The 20,694-nt window shown below is 42.5% G+C and overlaps 3 protein-coding genes across 4 annotated transcripts; 1 reads left to right on the top strand and 2 right to left on the bottom strand.

Annotated features, from left to right (window-relative positions):
• The first annotated feature begins 739 nt into the window (after positions 1-739).
• On the top strand, positions 740-11,316 carry cdcp1b (CUB domain containing protein 1b). Its single transcript, XM_071910877.2, has 13 exons — positions 740-949; positions 2,892-3,116; positions 3,796-4,146; positions 4,274-4,483; positions 4,740-5,087; positions 5,310-5,525; positions 6,238-6,594; positions 6,802-7,161; positions 7,763-7,960; positions 8,243-8,605; positions 9,529-9,885; positions 10,040-10,121; positions 10,332-11,316. Exons 1-13 carry the CDS (start codon positions 880-882, stop codon positions 10,846-10,848), a joined length of 3,654 nt encoding a protein of 1,217 aa, XP_071766978.2. The 5' UTR covers positions 740-879; the 3' UTR covers positions 10,849-11,316.
• A 427-nt stretch (positions 11,317-11,743) lies between these two features.
• clec3bb (C-type lectin domain family 3, member Bb) lies at positions 11,744-14,544 on the bottom strand. The gene is made up of 3 exons (XM_071910887.2): positions 14,423-14,544; positions 13,966-14,064; positions 11,744-13,015 (listed from the first exon to the last, which is right to left on the bottom strand). Exons 1-3 carry the CDS (start codon positions 14,517-14,519, stop codon positions 12,612-12,614), a joined length of 600 nt encoding a protein of 199 aa, XP_071766988.1. The 5' UTR covers positions 14,520-14,544; the 3' UTR covers positions 11,744-12,611.
• Positions 14,545-16,500: 1,956 nt separating this feature from the next.
• Positions 16,501-20,587, bottom strand: exosc7 (exosome component 7). Of its 2 annotated transcripts, XM_071910889.2 has the most exons (8): positions 20,466-20,581; positions 20,175-20,276; positions 19,466-19,560; positions 18,860-19,025; positions 18,272-18,342; positions 17,942-18,065; positions 17,243-17,398; positions 16,501-16,644 (listed from the first exon to the last, which is right to left on the bottom strand). In XM_071910889.2, the coding sequence occupies exons 1-8, from the start codon at positions 20,520-20,522 to the stop codon at positions 16,540-16,542; spliced, it is 876 nt and encodes a 291-aa protein (XP_071766990.1). In that variant the 5' UTR covers positions 20,523-20,581; the 3' UTR covers positions 16,501-16,539. The 2 variants fall into 2 exon arrangements, with proteins under 2 accessions (XP_071766990.1, XP_071766991.2); XM_071910890.2 differs by lacking the exon at positions 19,466-19,560 and having other exon boundaries at positions 20,466-20,587.
• Positions 20,588-20,694: the final 107 nt, after the last annotated feature.

The raw sequence follows: 20,694 nt of genomic DNA, 5'->3' as shown, positions 1-20,694 counted from the left end.
TGGAGGCAGGAGGAAGCCTCAGCACCACTGGGAGTATTACTCAGTGTGCTATCACACATCAGGGATACACAACTAAGTCCTAATCACATTTTGATGATGATTTCACTGAAAAAAATGCATCTGACCGGACAAGTCTCACTGGTCTTTGAGTGAAAACATAGTTATCTGCCACCAAGAATTGTGTAACATTCCTACAGGGATTAGTAATGTGTCTGTAGTACTCATAAGTGAGTTTATAGTGACCTTTATAGTTTTTTTTTTATCTCCTATGGTATCGCTATAATATCACTAACACTCCTGTAGGGATTTATGAGGATTATTACAGTTCATTTTCGCTTGGGAGAGAAAGACTTATCATATTTTTGTGATATTGGTCCATAAAGTAATAATCTACTCCATTGTGGTACACTGTGGTCATTAATGCAGCCTATATCCGGAGAATTAGCTCTGTCGACCATATCCACACCCTTCCCTCTGTCTCATTTTGGGGATACACAGCCCCGTGCCAACAATCCTTGGCATGGTTTGAATGTGTTTAAATATAGGGCATCCTTTGTGCCAACGAGGGGAAGTCACACAAGGTCCCGATCTATTAGTCTATTTGCCAGCTCTAGCTGTTTGTTTCGGCTCACGGGTACACCGGCAGGGCCCGATCCTCACCCGTCAAGTTTGGACAGGTAACCGTAACCTACCTGCGGTCCACGCCCACAGGTAAGGAGGGAAGGCAGGATCAGGAAGTTGCGAGGCTGTCAACGCCATCGCAATTGTTTTAGCGTGGGATCTAATAAAAAAACATGCAAAGACCGCGTATTTGAGAGAAAACAGGCATCTATTTTTTTTTTTATCTACTTGTATTTTTCTTCACCTTTATTAGTGAACATGCAGCTCTGTGCGACCTGCGCCGTGGCGCTGCTGGGAGTTTTGTTTTTGTCGGGCTTCAACTTGTCAGGTGAGAAAATAATCTGTAGTCTGTCAGCGAGCAACATGTAGTGTTGGACCTTGTGTTAGTTTGGTTTGCTTTAATGTCCTCTTACTGTATTGTTTTTCAGCACAGTTGTGAAAATGTATTAAATTAGCCTATCAAGATACATTGGTAAATCGGCTACTGTAATATTATAATAATTCATCATTTGCATAATTACAAGTGCAAGTCTGTCCTGCTAAGGGTCAAACAATGTAATTATGATAAGTACATGCTGTTTATTTTGATAAAACATGATCAGGCCACATATTGAAGGATATAGAGGATTTCTAAGCAACATTACAGGTGATTGACTGACTTGACAGTGATGAAATGAGACTGCTGAATAACCTGCTACCCTGACTTATAAAACCTCCATTTTCAAAGGTTTACAAGACATTTATGGTGCTCTCAGAGACATGAAATCATCATGGCTTCATTAATGATTAACCAGCAATCTGTTGTACTATGAATCTGGAGGGCATTTTATCAAGCGAAAGCAGATATTCAGCAGATTTTAACTCTTTGCTTTCTTCCCCATTGACTTCACTGTTTTTGGAGTAGTTGCCACCAACAAGGTGTATTTTATTCCTTCCACAGTTCACAGTGTTTGTGGAAGTTGATGCTGAAAACAAACACCTTTACAACTGCTAGGTTTCACTGTTTTGCACCTTGTGACACCCCTGACACACCCATCGCTTACTGTTACAAGAAGGCCCTAGGAAGGCTTTTGACAGCCCTCTAGCCCATATTTTATGTAAATGCTGCGGTATTGTTCTGTTTCGGTTTCAAGTCCTTGCAAGTTTTGGTGAGGTCAAGAATTCCCTGCTTCTTCTTGTGTGAGAACTTATGCTGCTTTAAAACTTAGAGTAACAGGTTTATTCATTCAACAGGCAGTACATCACTGCAGCAAGAATATTGACACTACTGCCAGAGTGAATGTGAATTGAAATAACACCATGATTTAGCCAAATTTGCCTTTAAAACATAAAGAAATGTATTCCTAATGGTTAGAAGTGGTAAAGGAAAAAGGAACAGGTTTTTAGCAGCTCAACCTGCACTAGAACCATAACTGCATGGAACCAAAGCAGGGACAGATGTAGAGCCAAAACTAAAATTACACCCTGCTGCATAAAATCACAGAGGAGACAGCGACAATGGATTCATCTAAGCTTTGTAAAAGGATAAGGCTACATGTGTACAAGTTACTCAAATGGAGAAGTGTGGGGGCAGCCACCACAGGAGAGTCAAATATCACAGAGACAGCAGCTATTCATGTTTTTAAAACAAGACACTGGCTCACCTTGAGATCCCCCCTACCTGCTCAGCACTCAGATGACTCATGATAATGAGAATTCAATGAATTTGCTTCAGTCTGCCACCAGAGTACACAGCGACAGGTGTGCCTGGGACCGCTGTGTTTGCTTAAGCGGCAGCGCCGGTGTATATGTTTTGTTACTAGATTAATATCCTGAAAGTTGCTGAGGTGGTGAATCGATAGCTTAATTCATTATGAAGGACAGTTGGACTTTGTTCTGCTCAAACTGATGTCCAGTCATCTGATTCCTTCCTGCCCTCAGTTGATTTGAATATCATAGCCAGCATGAGCTACATTTTCATGAGAACGGACATTGTTGCTTGTAAGGATGTGTGTTTGTGCAATATCCACGGGACTCGAGTTCAAATATGGGAATGGGTCTAAGCATGCTCTTCCTCATGTTCAAGCAGCTGGAGGATGTGCTGTTGAAACAGGATATATTTGGCAATGATGGTGCCTTCTCTCATTGTGCATTGATTAAGAACTTTGCAATGTGTTGATTTCTTCAGCAACCAAAAAAGAAAATCACATTTTGACATTGATTGATGTTGACCACATATTTCAGCTATTGGCAACTGCTTCCTTCTTTCTGACATTGATCTGTTTCCTCAGAATGCCTAAAGATGGCGGTCCGACCAGACAAAGGCTCGGTGGTGACTGTGTCCACTGACCTGCCTAGCGATCAGTGTGTTGTGTGTACAGTCAGTGGTGTGAACGACACCCAGACCTCCTGCCACTCCTCTCTTCCTCTGGTACCTGAGGAAGAGGTCACACTGCTGTTCAACTGCTCCCAGCCGATTGAACAGGCTTACACCGTCAAGATTACCAGAAGCATTGGTGAGTTTAAAGATAGTGTGGTGATCTCTTTTCCAGTAAGGCACTAGCAAATACTTGCTCTGTTGGTTGGAACTTTAAAGATCCCATATAATTCAGGTTTCATGATTTTGTTTTCATTGAATTTGTTAAACTGAATGAATTTGAAGACTAGCCCTCATAGGCAGAACAGTCACATACTGGACCCCGATTGGCTGACAACACCAGCTCCTCTAATTCAAATGAGATAAAGCTGGTGAGTGGAGGCTTTCCCGTTCAAATGCTGCAAATTGGCCTGATTGGAAGGATTTCAGTAATTCTTTAGTGAAGGGAGCCAATCAGGAACAAGTCCAGTTGTGATGCATTTACTGGAGTTTGTCTGAAACTGCCTGTAAAAAAGGATGGATTTTTGAATGAACTCTATATTTAACCACTCAAATAAAATACAATATAATTTTGTTAAACATCTTTGATCATATATGTATATAAATAGAAGAAATAGAAGAACATTGTTGCATGACTCATAGACGTGCAACAGAGGAACATTTGAATAAGGGCCCTCTAAGTTAAATAAGTTAAATTTACATTGTAGCATGACTCATAGACGTGCAATAAATATGCAGATTTTAATTAAATCCACCATCTCAGAGTTTGAATTGTAAAACCAGTTTGGGAATTACTCTTCTCTTTATTTGTGATCCAGAATGCACTAAGGACACCTGCAGCCCTACAACAGGAGAAGCTCAACCCTCCCTCCTCACAGAGTTCACAAGAACCTTCACCTGGGACCTGAAAGCCCCTGAAAAGACTGTCGTGGATCTGCACATCCTCGGAGAGGGGCTCCTGGAGACATCTCAACCGAAGTCATGCCCTGATAGATTTCAGTACTCAGTGGTCAGACCAAAACTGAACGGCAATGTCCAAACTCAGGCTTACTGTCGAGGGGGTTCTGTGACCAATTTAGACCTGCCCAATCAAGCTGCTATGTCTCTGCAAGTTGGACCAAAGGCAAAGGTGGATTCTGTGTTATTCCAGGCCTCCGCCAAGCCGTTGAGTAAGGAAATATTATTGAATACAGACTCTTCTTTTACAAGTAAGCTCAAATCTGGCGCATACCAATAACATTGTTGCTCTCAGTTTACCGACTTCTCTCTCTCTCTCTCTCCTTCTCACCCCTTTAGAGGGCCGAACGATGGTGATAACCGATGACCCCGGCACAACCGTGGTATTCAACAGGGACCCTGACAAACTAGAATGCAATGTGTGCTCTGGTGACCCCTCCACTTGCAACCCTACAGAACTGACACTGCCTGACCCCCAAAAAACCTCGCTGGAGTTCAGCTGCCCTCAGCCTCAGGAAGTGTTCAGTGTCCAGATCAAGAAGAAAATAGGTGAGGACAGTGGAAATGATAAAGGCTTGATGTGCATGAATGTCTGAACAATGTGTAAAAATTGTATTCAATTGTATTGTATTGGAAGAGTAACTAAAACTTATCATGACCCTTTCACTTCTTATATATTGACTGCTTATAATGTTGGTAAAATATAAATCAAAGCCTTTTCTGCTATTGTACTTGTAAGTTGCTCCGGAAAGGAATGTATGTTAAATGCGGAAAACTCAAACATTGTCTCATTTTCTTTACCCAGAATGCACCAAGACCTCCTGCAACCCCGCTACAGGAGCAGTTCAGCCTGACCTCAAGGAGTTCAAAAGATCCCTAACATGGGACATAAGTGTACCAGAGAAAACCATGTTAACTTTGGGCTTCCCTGGTGATGGACTGAGGGAGATGACTGGAGCAGACAAATGCCAAGATGGCTACCAGTACTCGCTCAGCACAACTAATAGTGAAGCAGAGGTGAAAACTAGGACCTACTGCAAGAGCGGACCTGTGTCTCAACTGGATCTGCTTGGAAAGACCACTGTGACTGTAGAAGTCCCCAAAGGAGGAGAATTGAACTCGACTGCATTCACTGCCAAAGCAGCGGCAAGAAGTAAGGGTCATTTGTCCCTTCACGCTTGCTTTCATACCAGAAAAACAGAACTATTTATTTAATTTGTCAATTTGATCTTTTGATTTTCATGCATGTCTTGTAGTCGTACCAAGTAATGATCTCATTTGATTTCATTTGAGGCGTCATCTGGCTGAGAAATCTTGCTTCTAGAAATACCCCTCTGGTCTGATAATTATCTGATTGCACTACTTTCGTCTTCAGGGGGCAGAATGATGTCCGTGATCCCTGACCCTGACACCAGAGTCATCATCAGCAGGCAGACTGGAGAGCCGGATTGCAGCGTGTGTGCAGGCGAGGAGCCCAACCAGAAATGCGACCAAAAATATCTACGCCTGACAGACGCTCGTAACACCTCGGTGGAGTTTGGCTGTCCTCAGCCTCAGGATTTCTTCAGTGTGGAGATCAACAGAGAAATTGGTACGAAGCTCGGAAAATCGGCGTTGATATCAGTCTTTTTTTATTTTTCTTCAGGCATAGCCTTGCATGTGTGTTCTGTTGGCCACGAGAATCACTTCATGTTCCTGTCTAAAAGAAGGTCTAAGCCGCTGTGCATGATGCAGAACATATTTAGCTGAAAACTAACATTGACACACAGGTTCTTTCTCAATATGCGTGGTTGTGCATTCTTGTCTTTCATTATGCGTTTGACATCATATCTAACATCCAAAGTACAATTCCAAAACAAAAGAACGCTGAGGACGAAGACGGATATAGATCCCCAGAAGTTTACTTGCCAACCAAAGATGGTGACTCAACCAGTGAGAATGAATGGGAAGCCCCAAGATTCACTGCAAGAATGATGCATCATGTCCAATACTGTACTAGTCTATCGGCTATAGTATAGAGCTGGTAGAAACAGCTGGGAAATTAAACACCTCTGTGTCTTAATTAATCGTGTACAGTTTGTTCTCTCCAAGACAACTTCGGAAGACTGTGGCATTCTTTGATTTGATAATTACCTACAGTAAATGATTGCGTGGTAGAGTTTGCAGACTGATTCATATTGATGCTTCTGACTTGTTTTTGTGCCCTAATGATGCGGTTGACTTGGTACATTGCCAATACAAATCTCAGTCCAGAAACTAAATGACCATTGCATCATATGTTCTTCTATCTGCACCTCTTCCAGACTGCACAGAGACCACCTGTGCTGGTGACATCGTACAGGCCGAGTCCTCCCTGTTCCCAGACTTCAACAGGACGTTCACCTGGGACCTGAAGGTTCCCTCCACTCATGCCTTCCAACTGGGCTTCCCAGAACCAGGAATGCGACAGATTCCCAATGGCAACACCTGTCCAGATGAGCACACCTACACCATCGTGACCTATCTGCGCAGCGGACCGGCAACCATCGGCACCTACTGCAAAGGTGGCACTGTGACGACCATCCAGGTGCTCTACAAGGGCCGAATGTTGCTAAAGGTGCCTGGGGACAGGAAGCTCGAACCCTTGGACTTCAAACTCAGTGTTGGGTCTAAGACCACCAGTAAGTGTCGTTCAGTCATTGTGGAGATAGTATAGGAAAATGAATCCCTGTGAACAGTTTTCTCTTCCAGGAATTGCTACAGAGGCTGAGAATAACTGTTTAATTACTAGAACTGCTCTTTTGCATTTACAAGCTCATTTACAGAGAACCTTGATGACCTCCTTTGCATCATTTAAACCACAATGTTCTCTCCCTGTGTCTTGCCAGTGCTGGCCATAGTAAAAGTTAACCTACCGCGAGGCGTATCGGATACAGAATTCATCACAGCCAACTACCCCAGTGATTTCCCTGACAACCAGCACATGATGTGGGACTTCATCGTGCCCGGCATGCACAACTACACAATGCGTTTTCAGGATCACACAGCCCCAGAATGCCTCAAGAAGGAAGTGATGGTGGAGTACCAGAAAGAGGATAAGAAGGTGACCAAATTGACGCTGACGGACCCTCAGCCAGCGCATAAGCAGGGCAACTTCAAGATGTTGCTGTGGAACTGTGAGACCAACACGACACTACAGGGACTCGCCCTAAAATTCACAGTCTCTGTGATGAGGAGTGGCCATCCAGGTGCGTAGATCTGCTCTCACTGACAGCTGGGTGTCTGAAGAGGAGTCACATCGGATTTTATGATACTGATTACAGTCCTGATACTTTTAAATTCCATACTGGTCCTCAAAGGTCATTTTTTTCGATACCATTCCAGGTTGAATGAAAGAATATATTGTGTGAGAGAGTAAATTCATTTTTTTGTAACAGTTTTACATTTCAGTTGTTTTGATTGAATCAGACCAGGCTCATTTAAATTTCTTAGTACAAATGACCAGAAATATATAAATGTAACGTGTAAATGTAATGTTTTAACAGATTTCATTGAATGTCTCTAAAGTTCTGGACCTTTTGATGACAAAAATTGGTACAGTGCTGATAATTTTTGCTTTCCCATACCCAGTCTGAAGTGCCAGTATGCAAGATTGTTATAATGGCATATGTTCATTATAGGCAGCAATAACCAAAACCAAAAACAGATGCAACATTTTTGGTTTCTCTGGATGTATGAATACTACACAAGACAAAATACCATCATGATATATAGATGAATGCATTTCCAATACAAATGCCTTTTTTGATCACTAAAGTATTGTCCCTCTGTGTTGCATTTCCTTCTCAGTTCTGTGTACAGTGGATCTAACCAAGAAGCAAGGGGTGTCCCTGCAGATAGAGAAAGTGGGCTCTGATCCCTACTGTGAGATGAGCATAGGCTCTGAGGTTAAAAAGAAGATCAATGTGGCCACTGGGACTAAGGCCAGCCTCTCCTTCCTTGACTGTCCAAATGAAGATGTACGCCTGACTGCCAGTAAAATTATTGGTAAGATGCTTTTGTATCGTACAAAGTCAAAGACGTTTAGTTTCACTGAATAACAATGAAATAGTCACCACCTCTGGAATTATTGCAGTTAGTTCTTTGTTTTTTGATTGTATTGATATCAATATCTATCACGAAACAGAAACATTAGGTATTCTGATGCCTGTCTTGAAGTCTGAATGTGTTATTTATTAGAAAATGTTGATGTGTTTGTCTCTGGGGTAGTGTCCGCTGCCTATGAACTCACTATAGCCTCTCATGTGATTGTGTGCCTTTTAATAATAGGGTGCCAACATTTGAACTCATGCTCTGTGAGTGGGATGCTCCTCACTGTGCCCAAGTTGGATTCCTGCCTGCCCATGCCGCTCCACAGCTTCACCTGGCACCTGAACATCCCAGAGGACGGTACAGTGGAATTGGTGTCTCCTACAGGGACTCTCCGACAGTCGCTGCCCGGCCAGGAGTGCAACGATTCTGTGCCCTTGCATGTGGCCGAGGGCGATGGGTCTTCCATTGGGGATTTCTGCTCTAAGGGCATCATCCAGAAAGTCCAGGTGCACTCCAATGTCTCTGTCACAGCTACAGCCCAGGACTTCACCAAGACCAGGGGGCCTTTTCTTAATGTCTCCTTCAACAAAGAGATCTCAGGTACAATGTGAATATTTGTCCTTTATGAGGTAAATCCACCCTTAAAAAACTTAAACAGTGTTAAAGTAACAGCTACTGGTGATGTACCTTGCATTTCTGGGCCCATTTTGTAGTTTAGCGGTGTATTCTTCTTATTCCCATGGATAACTGGCCAAACATAAACAACGTGACGTCACGTTGAGATATTTCCAGTACAGCAACAAGTTTGATAGCAGAAAAATTTGTAGCTATCTAAAACATCAGCAGTAAATGTCAGGTTTGGTGTCAACCCCTCAGAATCAAAGAGCAAGGGCGTCTTTCTAGACTTAGAATACAATGCAGCTGTAAGACATGTTGCATTTTGAGTAAAGGGCGCAACTCTCACTTTTTCTCGACTGGAAAAAACGCTCGCTCTCTTACTCTCTCTGCCTACATGTATAACCCACAGCTGAATGCAAACAAGTTCACGGCCGTTCTCTGGGGGGGGTTTGAAAGTCATTCTGGGAAATATAGGAAACCACTAACACTATTGCAGTCGTTATTGCTCTCCACCTACATGTAAAATGGATGCAACAAGTCCAGGTGAGTATGTAGGAAATAATTTTAGTAGAAGTAGATGAGGCAGGTTGAGGGAAAGTGGGTACACCAAGTAAATTACCACACTTCAACCAAAAATAACTCCTGAAATGCATTGAATATCGCAGATTTAGGATATAACAATTGAAAAGTATACATTTTTCCCCTGAAAATTTCTCATGCTGTACTATACTGTCATACTGCACTGAAATTATGGTCAAATCGAGCACATTCACTCTACTTTAAAAATCCACGAGGGGGCACTATGGCACCACAAACAGTGGAGACTTCTCTTCAATTTGCAGAACAGTGGAGATTACTCACACATTATAATGATACTGAACATTATTTGCATCCTCCTCTTTCAGAGAGCATCATTTACACCGTCAGCCCTAAGATGTCCTCTCCGGCCCTGCTGGCCACCCCCAACTGGCCTGGCGGTATGAAGCCTTCCTCCACTGTCTCCTGGATCGTCAAACTGCCGAGCCGATACAAGGCAGCCATGCAGTTTGTCAATGTCAGCCAGCCCAAATGCGGCCAGAGGCACACGAGCATCAAGGTACAGAGGCTGGGGTCTGAGGAGGAGATGCTGAGCCGCAGGGAGGATGAGGTGGTAGAGGACAAGCTGGAGGTGCCAGGGAGCTTCTACCTCAACATGTCCAACTGTATGCCAGAGGACGGACACTTTGGAGCGGTGACCAAAGTCATTCTGCAGAAGAAGACTAGTAAGCAGACTCCACTTTGGGTTGTTGTTGTCATACATGGAATACCCTAATTGTGTATTTCAGTATAATCTGTCTCAGTAAGCTATACAGTATGTTTTCCAAGGTGAGCATATGAGTAAATGACCCTTATTGTCTCTCATTTTTGTCTTTACAGATCTTCTAGCTATCCTCCTCGGAATAGCAGGAGCTCTTCTCCTCGTTGTCACAGTGTTGGCTGTTGTATGCGTGATCACAAAGTGAGTACGCCTGTAGCTACACTGTCAACAATGTTTGGTTTCTTTGGGGGTTAATTCTGGCTCTGTAGTAAATTTGTTACAAGTGTCAAAGTATCATTTCTGTGGCCTGTCAGCAGTGGTTTCTCTTTGTTGTGGTGTAGTGAGATTTATTCTTCAAGTGCGTTGTCTGCTTGCCTGAATAACCGTACCCTGTCTTCATCTTTCAAACAGGAAAAAGAAAAAAGGACAGATGAACACGTCATCCATCTACGTCGGCAAAGGGAATATCTTCCTCCCGGGTGACAGGCACTTCGCCAAAGCGCGGTCCGACAACGACTCCCACGTCTACGCCTCCATAGACGAGACGATGGTGTACGGTCACCTGCTGCGTGACTCCACCTACGCGGACAGCATGCAAGACCACTTCAAGGGACTGCAGGTTGACTCGTACCGGACATTCACTGGGCCCATTGACGGAGAACCCCCTGTCATAATAGAGCCAGACAGTAAGGCGGACCCCGACGTGGACCAGTACAAGCCGTTCCTGGACCCCTCGGAGTCCTTCATCCCACCCCGACCCCGGACCCCCATCGACCGCCAGGACAGCCTCGGCTTCCAAGACCGCAGGATGGTGGACAATGAACTGTACACATTCAAGAGCACAGGGGAAATGAACACTATTCGGCTCTCCGGTGCAGACCTGGAACCGCAGCCAACGGTTGATACGATAAGAGAGGAGTCCTTGTAGTGGGATCGTACTGTGACTGGCATGATGGACTGCTGTTACTCAAATCTCGTTACGGCACCAGGCTTCCCCAGAGTGTACTGAAGGGGAGAACTGTGAATTACACTCAGGGAATCTGGGTTCGGCGGGCTCTTGAATGTGATCCGGATGTCGTCGACAGACAGACAGACAGACACAGCTGCCAATGGAGTGACTCCGTCATCTCCAAACCTTCTACAGTAGAAGCTATGATCTTGTTGTTTAATGCTTGATTTATCTAGTTTTATTAAATCTCAACCTGTGTGGTATGGATTCAGGAGCAGGGACACTGGGGAAAAATATTCAAGTACCTCTGCTCTTTTTTTTTGTAGGCGTTTTTAAAAGTGTTTTATATTGTTTACTATCTACTCTAGAGATCTGGCTTTCCTTTTTTTTTTTTTTTTTCTGTAAATACAATTTACCTGTTTTTTACAATAAATTCTATCAAAATTGGTTTGGTGGGAAATTAGTTTACTCCTTGAGATAATGACTGTCATCACACACTGGGCAGTGACATTTTATTTTCTCCCTTAGGCTAAAACATTTCAACCTTTTGAATTCTGGACGGTGAATCTAATTGAAACCACAGGAACTCTAGCCACAAAAAACAGTGTGAAGGAGGGTGTGGAAGGGCTGCAGACTTCAGAGTGGTAGCCACTGTTTACCACAGACAAGTGTCTTTTACTGGAAACAACCAAGGCAGAAGCCAAGTTTTCATACTAGCACCACATTTTTTGCAGCTGCAAGCAGCACAATTTTCAAGTCTGCCTTTTTTTTGTGTATTCTATGCATTCAGTTTTAAACATCTTCTACCAGGTACTTCAGTTTTTGGGAACAGGTGTGAGGTTTTATGAAATTATAAGTAATAGAGTTAACAATAGGATTTTCATGGTTTATTAATGTAAAATTTTCAGGTTATATCAGGCTAGACATTTTGTCAAAATAGGAGACTGCAAGACTAGCAATCGGAAATAATATTGGATTTTCTGGTTTTGAAAATCCAATATCACTTACCATTTTGGTTCCATGTGAGTCTTGTTGCCAAAGCACAGTAGTTCTCATGGGATCACTTGGTTTGAACCAGTGTTTCTCAACTGGTGAGTCATGGGACCGCTCTAACAGGGTTGCGGATATGTGCAAATTAAAAAAATCCCACCCAGTTTTGACATTTGTGCAGGGTGCCAGCACCTAAACACACTTTTATTGCAGAAATATTGAGAACATCCAATATCCACGTATCGGATATTGTTGCAAAAATGAACATCTTGTATGTTTTATGGGCCTATGTACACTTCTATGAAATGAACGCAGAGGTTTTGGAAGTGATCCTGTCCCACAATCCCTCGCCTATTCTTGCCTAAATTATGCTTTCTCTGGGTTTATTGTAACCACAAGGAATGCTACATACAAACAATACAACTGTTGGATAATTTGGGGTCTTAAGTATTGAAGGACCATGTAGTCTTGTTCTCAGGAGGTCTTTTTGGGCCTTGAAATCTATGAATATGATCCAGAGTCACAAATCATATATCACCAGACAACATTTGTCAAACAGAACTTTATATGTCACCGTTTAGTACAATTGACTAAGATTTCAAGATCTAATTTAGGTCCCAATGCAAAACCAGTTGAGAACCGCTGGTTTAGAAACTCCTTTCAGAATAGCAGGGAAAGTGGCATTGCAGAAAGATTACACAACAGAAAGCAGCTTATTACCATGCGCAAAGTCTATGATTAGATATGTGTGCTCAGACAATATTGAACTGGCAGACGGAGGCCTTTTCATCGCGACAGTTCTCGTCGAACCACTTCCCACCGGTCCCGGCGAGCACGGCGCAGTTCTGGGCCTGTCCGCCATCCGGCTGAGGGGACCGGCGGTTGGACGTGTCCCAGTTCTTGTAGGCAATACTGAACCCGGTCTGGTCCATCCACTTGCCCTCGCTCACCATGTCATTGATGCCGAGCCAGACCTGCTCGTCTGGGCCGATGCTCTGGCGGATGTAGACGCTGAGCTGGTCGTTCTCGTCGGCGGATGTGGGTGCGCTCAGGACGCCACCTAAGGCGTTGCAGTCTTCGCTGGCTGTGTGGTAGCGCTTCTTCAAAGGCTCAGCCAAGAAACACTTGCCATGGATCTTTATGCCTTTCAAACAGACTGGGGAGAAAGAAAAAGAGGGAATAGATAGTTAGAGAGTTTAATTTTTTTGGGGGGGGATCTCACTGCAAAACATCTTTAATTTTTTCCTTAGGAGATAATACAGGTGTCATGATATCTTGGAGGACTTTCCCTTGATAATAATATGAATAAAATTAGGTTAGTCGTTTGTTGGAGCCAAGATACGAGCACAATATTCTGAATGCTAATGATCAACGTAATGAAAGACAAGTGCTTTATATGTGTACTTGTAAGATTTGTGGATATCCGGAACAACTGGATATCATTTCGTGTTCTGGGCAAGAGGTCAGACAGGGTTTGCCATGTGTTCTCCAGATTAAGACTCTGCTGTTTCAAAAAACTACACATGTACCCCATCTGTCTTCATTTATTTGTGAGGGAAACAGACCGCTCTCAGACTATAAACCTCTGACTTGCATACAAATGGTGTGTCCTGAACAGTGAAGCTCATGTAGCACTGTCAATAAATATAATCAATAACCCCCCTAAAAAAATTTCCTATCCCTCTACATATGGAAGTGATACAGAGTTTTGTCTATTTTTTTATTACCAATGTGATACTTTATTCTCTTGCCTCTCCTCCACTGGGAAATCAGAGAGAAGGGAAGGAGTTCAGAGTCTTGCTCAAGGACACTTCAGCAGGTCGGATGCTTATCAACACAGGGACTTGAAACTGGATCCTCTGGTTGAAGGACCATTTCGCTAACCACAAGGTGTTCAAGTTTTATTTCTGTCTCCTAAGTGGCACGGGTCTCAATATTGATTCCATCAGCTTAATACCGCTGTCAGTCAAAAAGGTAAGATGATAGTGTTGGGATGCTTTTGGGAAATCCAGCCCAGATGAGAGGAATTCGATTTTTCTGCCTGTCTTTGAAAATAAAACAAATTCAGGTCTGTGTTCCAGCTGTAAAAAAAAAATTCAGTTTTACCTGTCTGCAAGGCCTGTTGTTCCTTCAGCAGGTTGAGCTCCTGAACAATGTCATCGATCTGTTTCTGTAGCTGTTCGACGGCAGCATCCTTGCCCACATCTGGATCCACCGGCACCAGGGACATCAGGAAGGTCAAAATCAGAGAGTGTAAGATGCAGTGGAAATTAGTGCATGATGCAGGTGCATCAGAGAAAGTAATAGGTAAAGTTGTCGCGACAATGATGGGTGCTTGGGTGATTTTCTTAATTTGTAAATCATAATTTCAACATTTCTCTTAAAATTAAGACTCAAACAGCTTTAGGCACATGGTTAAACAGGAAACTTGTGTTGTATAAAGAAAATTGAAGTAGATAACAGTATTTCAACAACACAAATGTTTTGATCTAGTTAAATAACACATAAATGTCCAGTCATTCGGCCAACTGGTTGCGGTCTTTATCAGATATCTGCCACCCACCTTTTTTCAGGGGCTTCTTCCTTGGTGGAGCCTGCTGAAAAGAGCAGTTCACCAGTAGCAGCACTCCCAACAGAAGACAAACTCCTTTGAACTCCATGGTTAGACCTGCGGAATAAGGCTGCCCCAACGTGGAAACTGGCAATTTATCTGTCCCTTCCCTCTCTCTCTCTCTCTCTCCTCTCTCTCTTTCTCACACCCTCCCTCTCATCTCCCACAACAGGGGAAACTGCTGCAGTCCAAAACTGCTGTTTGCAGGAATAACAGCCCAACCTCAGGATGGTGTGTGTCTCATCTGGCTCCAGACGCTTCATGTGGAAGGCCGGTGCTAACCAGAACCAGGCATGGAAAGCAGGTGGAGACTGGCAGACTGGGCGAGACAGCAGGAACCTCCGCTTAGCGTTTATGGCATAACCGTTTATGGCATAACCGTTTATGTAACATTACGGTGTGTTTCATCAAAGTGGGTGAAAAAAGAAATAAACACTGACTCACCCCTAAAAGCCTAAATAACTCCATGGTTACAGGTTGTTTCTTGGCTTTAAATCTTGAAAAACATTTGATGCAATAACAGCTTTCTCTCCTAAAACTTGTCCGAAAGGTATACTGTATGGAGCTTGTTTTTTGGCTATATACTGGCAAGATTTAAAGAATATTGCCAGGTATTTTTGGCAGTGATGGGCCACAGCAATGCAAACCCATTAATCATAACATCTTAAACCTCCAACTCCAAACAGTTTGGACTACCTGTATACTTTGTTTTCCATCCTTCAGTTTGAAACCAACTAGGATGATGTGGAACTAACTCGACTCAAGCTCTACACAACAAAATACCTGACTTTGTTTTTTCTAGATTTGGTTTAATCAGTCATTCTCTCGAGAAGTTTGTCTGAGTAGATATTTTTCATTTCAAAACCTGCAGTGAGGGGAGAGGCTGTAAATAGCAGTTTGTTTTGGACCTGCCTGCTGTCAGCCAGCGAACACACCCTGAGAGTCTGAGGGAGGAGTGGAACTGGTCCAGAGTCACATCTGGTGTTTCAGTGAGCCAGCTTCACACGATCCTGCGCCGACACGTGGCAAGGACAAAGGGACGCGCAGTGACCAGCCGCCACTCTGTGGCTTCTGTTGTGACTGTACAGCGGCAATATGAGATGTGTCTGCAAGACTTGTCAAAATAGAGAGTATTTTTTAGGTTTGTTGCTTTACACAGATAGGAACTGAAGCTTGGTTAGTCTGGAGCAGAAGGCACCAGGATGTTTCAAAGGCTTTGTTGTTGATTGAAATTTTGTTATATGTAACAGTTATTTAGTTGAGTGAGTAATTTAGTTTTGTGGAACACACTGTTCAAAAACATAACTCAATGCAGTGATTCTCAACCTTTTTCATATCAAGGACCCCTAATTTAGTCCACATTAGGGCCACTGACCCCCAATTGATGACATCTTGTCTCTTGGACCTAAATCTGAGAATATTTTAATTGTTAGATATGATTTTGTCCAGAATTCCATGACTATCTGTATTGTAGGTGGAGAGATAACAGTTAAACTATGATCAAAACAATCATTCTTCTACATTCTCCAATCGTGTTAACTTCTTGTAAATTAAATAATGGTGAAGTTTAGCAATTCATCAGTTTGCTGGGGCCCCCCTGGAACCCCCTCAAAGACCCCTGGTGGTCCCCGGACCCCAAGTTGAGAACCACTGACTTAATGGACTGACTGGATATTTTCTTTTACTAAACCTAGTCCCATTGTAATAATATCCCCAATATACTACAAGGCCACAAAATATTGGTGGCTTAAATAGGAAGAATATCTGTCCAGGATCTCTTTGCATCTTAGTTTAGACTCTCTAATGTGACCTGAAGCTCCTCGTTGTGCTTATGCTTAGTATCCTTTCTCATATTAGATTATTGATTATTACTTATTGAATCATTGATGTCCTCTACACAGGTTAATTCGTTGTGATTGAAATGTATGGGGTATGTAATGTATTCATCATACCCCTAAGGTATATAAAATAAATGTATTTAAGTTTCAGTAAAGACAGAGACGAGCAGACTGTACAAATTAAAAAGCTTTATTAGAAAATTAGACATGTACATACACAGATAGTTGATCCTAACCAAGGAAGCCAACTTTCTCTCTCTTCTTTCCCAAACTCTCCTCCTGATGCAGCAGCTTCATCAGAGGGGCATGAAGGGCCTTCCCCACCCGTTTACCTGCCTGGGAGCAACACAACATATTAGCATTAGCATATATTAGCATTATTAGCAGTACCTTAGGTTCATCATGAAATTTCTCTAATATCTCTAGTTTGTAAAAGTTAGGATTTTGTCAAGTAAGACCTTAAGTTACCTAGGATGCTAGAAAAAGCACCATAATTTGATCCTTAATTTTTAAAAAATCCCTAATTTTGGAACAAAAAACACCATGTGCGGTGAGCTCCATAAGTATTTAATGGTTATCTCAGTGTTAAATATTATGGCCCCATACTTCCAAATGTGAATTGACACAATGACTATGAGTTTAGTGCACACTGTCTGCTTTAATTTGATATGTATACACTTAAATTTAGACAGTAAACAGTAAGCAAACCAGCACATTCTAACCAAAGTCTGAAATTCTTAAGATCTCAGAAAGCTTTTACATTCAGTATATTTCTGTAACAGCGGATTCATCCAACTGAGAGATTAAAAACCCGCCTTAGTGGCTGAAGGTCAACTTTCACAGCTTCATGTTATGCTAATGCCTCAGCTGGGAGGGGAGAGGAGGACAGATGGCAGAGGAGGAGGGCAAGAGAGCGGCGGACCCTCTGACTCACCTCTGTCATTTCAAAGATGCTCTCCGGGTCCAGGCTGCCTCCGCCCACCTTCCTCACGCAGGTCACCGTGCCCTTGTGTGTGACGGAGATGATGAGGCTCGCCACAGAGCAAGCCTTCTCCTGCAGCGTGGCGTCCACCACGTGCCTGTGGCCCACCTGGGGACAGACAGGCCACGTCAGGAGGGATTAGCAGTGTGTACGTTTGGCCGTTTATTCAACAAGCCCACACACGCATAAGCAAAATGAGTGCATAATGTGGATAAAAAAGAATGAAGTAATATGACTTAAAGTGATGTTGGTAGTACTTTGGGTGATGATAATACCCCAAAATCGCAGATTCTCTGTTATCTGTTGCTCCGGTATTATTATTATAGTATTGTCAGAATCTCTGGTAGATTCTGACAATACATAAAAAAATGAGTCATTCTGCTGAATTCTTTTTAAGTGAATCGCTTTCTTTATGTTATTAAACCTTTCAGTTTGAACAAGTGCAACACCGAAATCCAGTCGGTGGAAACTTGAATGAAGAAACTAATACATTTACCAATAACTGTAAATAGGTGAAAAAATGTGTGATTTGGGGGTTATATCATGGTCAGGAAGCTACACAATCCAAGGTACTACCAAAGTTCAACATCACTTTAACTGCAGGTAATTATAGTTAGAAATAATGATGTGAATGTCAGCATGCGAGCTTACCTTGCACAAGGTCACTATGCAGGGAACGTTTTCTACGTCGAGTCTCATGCAGTCATAAGGGTCGTCTGACAGCTCGATTTCCTTCCCTCCTTCGTCGTCCGCTGATATGAACACTTTGGGAATTCTGTTGTTAAGAGCACAGGGGAAAATCAGACAACTGGCTATTAGCTTTCATTTTACTGAGTCAAGCTTTTCCTCATGAAATCAATTCAATCTATATGAACAAAGAGTCTATTAAACTGAAAGGTCTGACAGCGATAATTAACCGTGGGATTTGGGAATCCCTTCATAAAGACCCAAAGACCCAAACCAGTATGACATTTTACTTACTTAGTGTTGAAGAGAGCTGCCTTGATAGCTATTGAGATGGCATCATATAGGTTTCCATCACACTGCAGGAGCTGTGGAAACAAAAACAGAGTGGGATTTTGCCTTGGAACATGAGTACACCAGACCTTCAACAGCACTATTCCAATTCACTCCACTGAACCAGAGAAACACTTTGTCTAGGAGAAACGGACCACATCTACATAGTTTAGCAAAGAGATAATCTTTGCAGCCTGACTGGCATTAACTGAATCCTGTGGTTCTTCACTTTTTTTGATGGGGTAAACAATCCACATACCGCAGCAGATAATTTGTTTCTACATTTTATATTAAGCCCGGTATGAACATACAGTACAAGTAGGAATAGATGTTTAAAGAACTGCAGGACACATATGCATTATATTTTTAAAAGCAACAGAATAAGTGAGATGCTAATCTGATTTCATTGAATTGTAATGATACTTTGTACTATATATAACTCTGACATTGACTTTCTTCAATTTGAGCAAAATCTTAAGCCACATCTGAGCTTTGTCCTGCAGCTTGCCAGTACAGAACCTCGGATCTATTTGATTTTTAACGATTGCTCACCAGCACATCCACATAGAGCGCCCAGCAGTGTTCCCCAGCACTGATACACAGGCTCTTCAAGTCCACACTGCGTTTGTTGTTGAAGACTTTGTAGAGAGTGTTGCTCAGCTCTGTGCCCAGCTCCTCGCCTCCTCGACCCTCAAACTCTGGGGTTGCATTGGCCGAACTAGTGAAGGAAGGAAAAAACAAGGAAAATGTAGCATAATACAAGATGTGAGGTAACAAGATATCTATCTATCTACCTATCTGTCGATCTAGAAAAACAAGAGTGGGCAGTTTCCTCACCTTCAGTATTTTTATTATTTATTCAGTCTGTGGGAAAGTAGTGAGGGAGAAAGAGTAGGTATCTCCAGGAGATGTTCATCGGATATTTAAGGATAGACTTGAAAGACAGAGTACTGTGTTTTCTAATGTTTTCTATGGTGTCCGTTATCATTATCTTTTGGGAACGCATCTCATGGGGAACAACTGATGCAACACTACCTCCTGGTGGTAGTCAGGGTTTCCATCAAAACACTAACATAAAACTGGTTACCCATTTCTAACTTAAAGCATTTACAGTTTATCCTTACTTTACTAATGGCAGTAGCACCATACTGTACCTACCAATCAACAAAGAACTCCAAATATCCTTCATCTGGCACCATAGGCCTTGGTTTCCCAATCTCAGCCTTAATTCCAACTAGAATTGCTGTGTGACCCTGGAGGATACAAAACACAAAGCATTAGACAATCATTCAAGTCATCCTAAGGTATAATATAAGAATAAGATAGGAAGGAATAGCTAATAAAAAGTAAATAGTAATGTTCCCTCTGATACAATACATTACTAACAGATGGGTGTACATTATTCAGCATCTATGTTACATGATGTTCAATTAGAAAGTGTTAGTAGGATGATTAGTGACAGTGGGTGAACAGATCAACATCTTGTGTAAGTGTTGCTAGTCCAGGTTCAAACTGCAGGGAGCCAACAGTTAACATGCATCTGTTGAAGATAATAAAGGTGCTGTGAGGAGCTGTATTGTCATGCCTTAAGAGGTGAAATTCATATTCTTTTCATTTAAAACCAAGGTTAAAAGCTATTGTTTGTTTCCTTATTATTATGTTATTGACTTTGATTTTTTTTTTATTTTTTTAGCCTGATTCACACTTAACACTGGACTTGTATTTGGGAGAATAAACCATCCTGCACCCTGTCTGACCGTGTGCTTTGCCACATTTTTCACATGCTTTCCCACAGTCTATGGGTTTAAATCCAGTGTTAAAGGTTTCATACACTGCCTTCACCTAAGACATTAGGTGTGACAATTACCAGTGTGACTTTGGCTGAGCCGTCTGTGTTGGAAACCACGTCAGTCTCGATCTCCATGTGTCTGTAGTCCTCACAGCTTCTTCCATCCACCCGCAAGTCATCCTGATGACAAGGATGAAAATGACAACAGAAACACAGAAGAAGCATCCATCAGTTAGGAAGTGGTACTAGCTAGCTAACGTTAGCTAACTTTCTGACATTAAAGACCAAGCTGTGGTGACATTTATCGAAATATTCAATGTAGAAGAGTCGATACCTGAACTATCGCGCCTATCTGAGAATGAAACTTACCCGTATACCGTGTAAGATGTACACTTTTTCAGCCTCGCTAACTTGTACCGTTGCCATAATGTAAAAACACTGGTAGTGGTAGCATGTGTGTCGCGCATACACTACGTCATCAATAGGTGACAAAATCTCAGACTGGGGGTACGCAGGCTTTGTACACCCGGATGGCCCGGTTAGCAGTTTCCAAATGATCTTTCAGCAAATGAAAGGGACCCCGCCCATTGATGTGGAA

Source organism: Centroberyx gerrardi, chromosome 19 (genome assembly GCF_048128805.1).
Source record: "Centroberyx gerrardi isolate f3 chromosome 19, fCenGer3.hap1.cur.20231027, whole genome shotgun sequence".
Taxonomy (NCBI): domain Eukaryota; kingdom Metazoa; phylum Chordata; class Actinopteri; order Beryciformes; family Berycidae; genus Centroberyx; species Centroberyx gerrardi.
This window is presented reverse-complemented; position numbering and strand designations above follow the sequence as displayed.

What these genes read in the sequence shown, in the direction of transcription:
- cdcp1b (XM_071910877.2), top strand. Translation starts at nt 880, where the DNA reads ATGCAGCTCTGTGCGACCTGCGCCGTGGCGCTGCTGGGAGTTTTGTTT. An exon ending in GTCGGGCTTCAACTTGTCAG is followed by an intron (nt 950 to 2,891) that starts GTGAGAAAATAA and finishes CTGTTTCCTCAG; the next exon opens with AATGCCTAAAGATGGCGGTC. An exon ending in GACTGCCAGTAAAATTATTG is followed by an intron (nt 7,961 to 8,242) that starts GTAAGATGCTTT and finishes TTTTAATAATAG; the next exon opens with GGTGCCAACATTTGAACTCA.
- clec3bb (XM_071910887.2), bottom strand. Translation starts at nt 14,519, where the DNA reads ATGGAGTTCAAAGGAGTTTGTCTTCTGTTGGGAGTGCTGCTACTGGTG. An exon ending in GAAGAAGCCCCTGAAAAAAG is followed by an intron (nt 14,065 to 14,422) that starts GTGGGTGGCAGA and finishes CGGTGGATCCAG; the next exon opens with ATGTGGGCAAGGATGCTGCC. An exon ending in ACAACAGGCCTTGCAGACAG is followed by an intron (nt 13,016 to 13,965) that starts GTAAAACTGAAT and finishes CTTTCTCCCCAG; the next exon opens with TCTGTTTGAAAGGCATAAAG.
- exosc7 (XM_071910889.2), bottom strand. Translation starts at nt 20,522, where the DNA reads ATGGCAACGGTACAAGTTAGCGAGGCTGAAAAAGTGTACATCTTACAC. An exon ending in CGCTCTATGTGGATGTGCTG is followed by an intron (nt 18,343 to 18,859) that starts GTGAGCAATCGT and finishes TTGTTTCCACAG; the next exon opens with CTCCTGCAGTGTGATGGAAA. An exon ending in GCATAGTGACCTTGTGCAAG is followed by an intron (nt 17,399 to 17,941) that starts GTAAGCTCGCAT and finishes GTCTGTCCCCAG; the next exon opens with GTGGGCCACAGGCACGTGGT.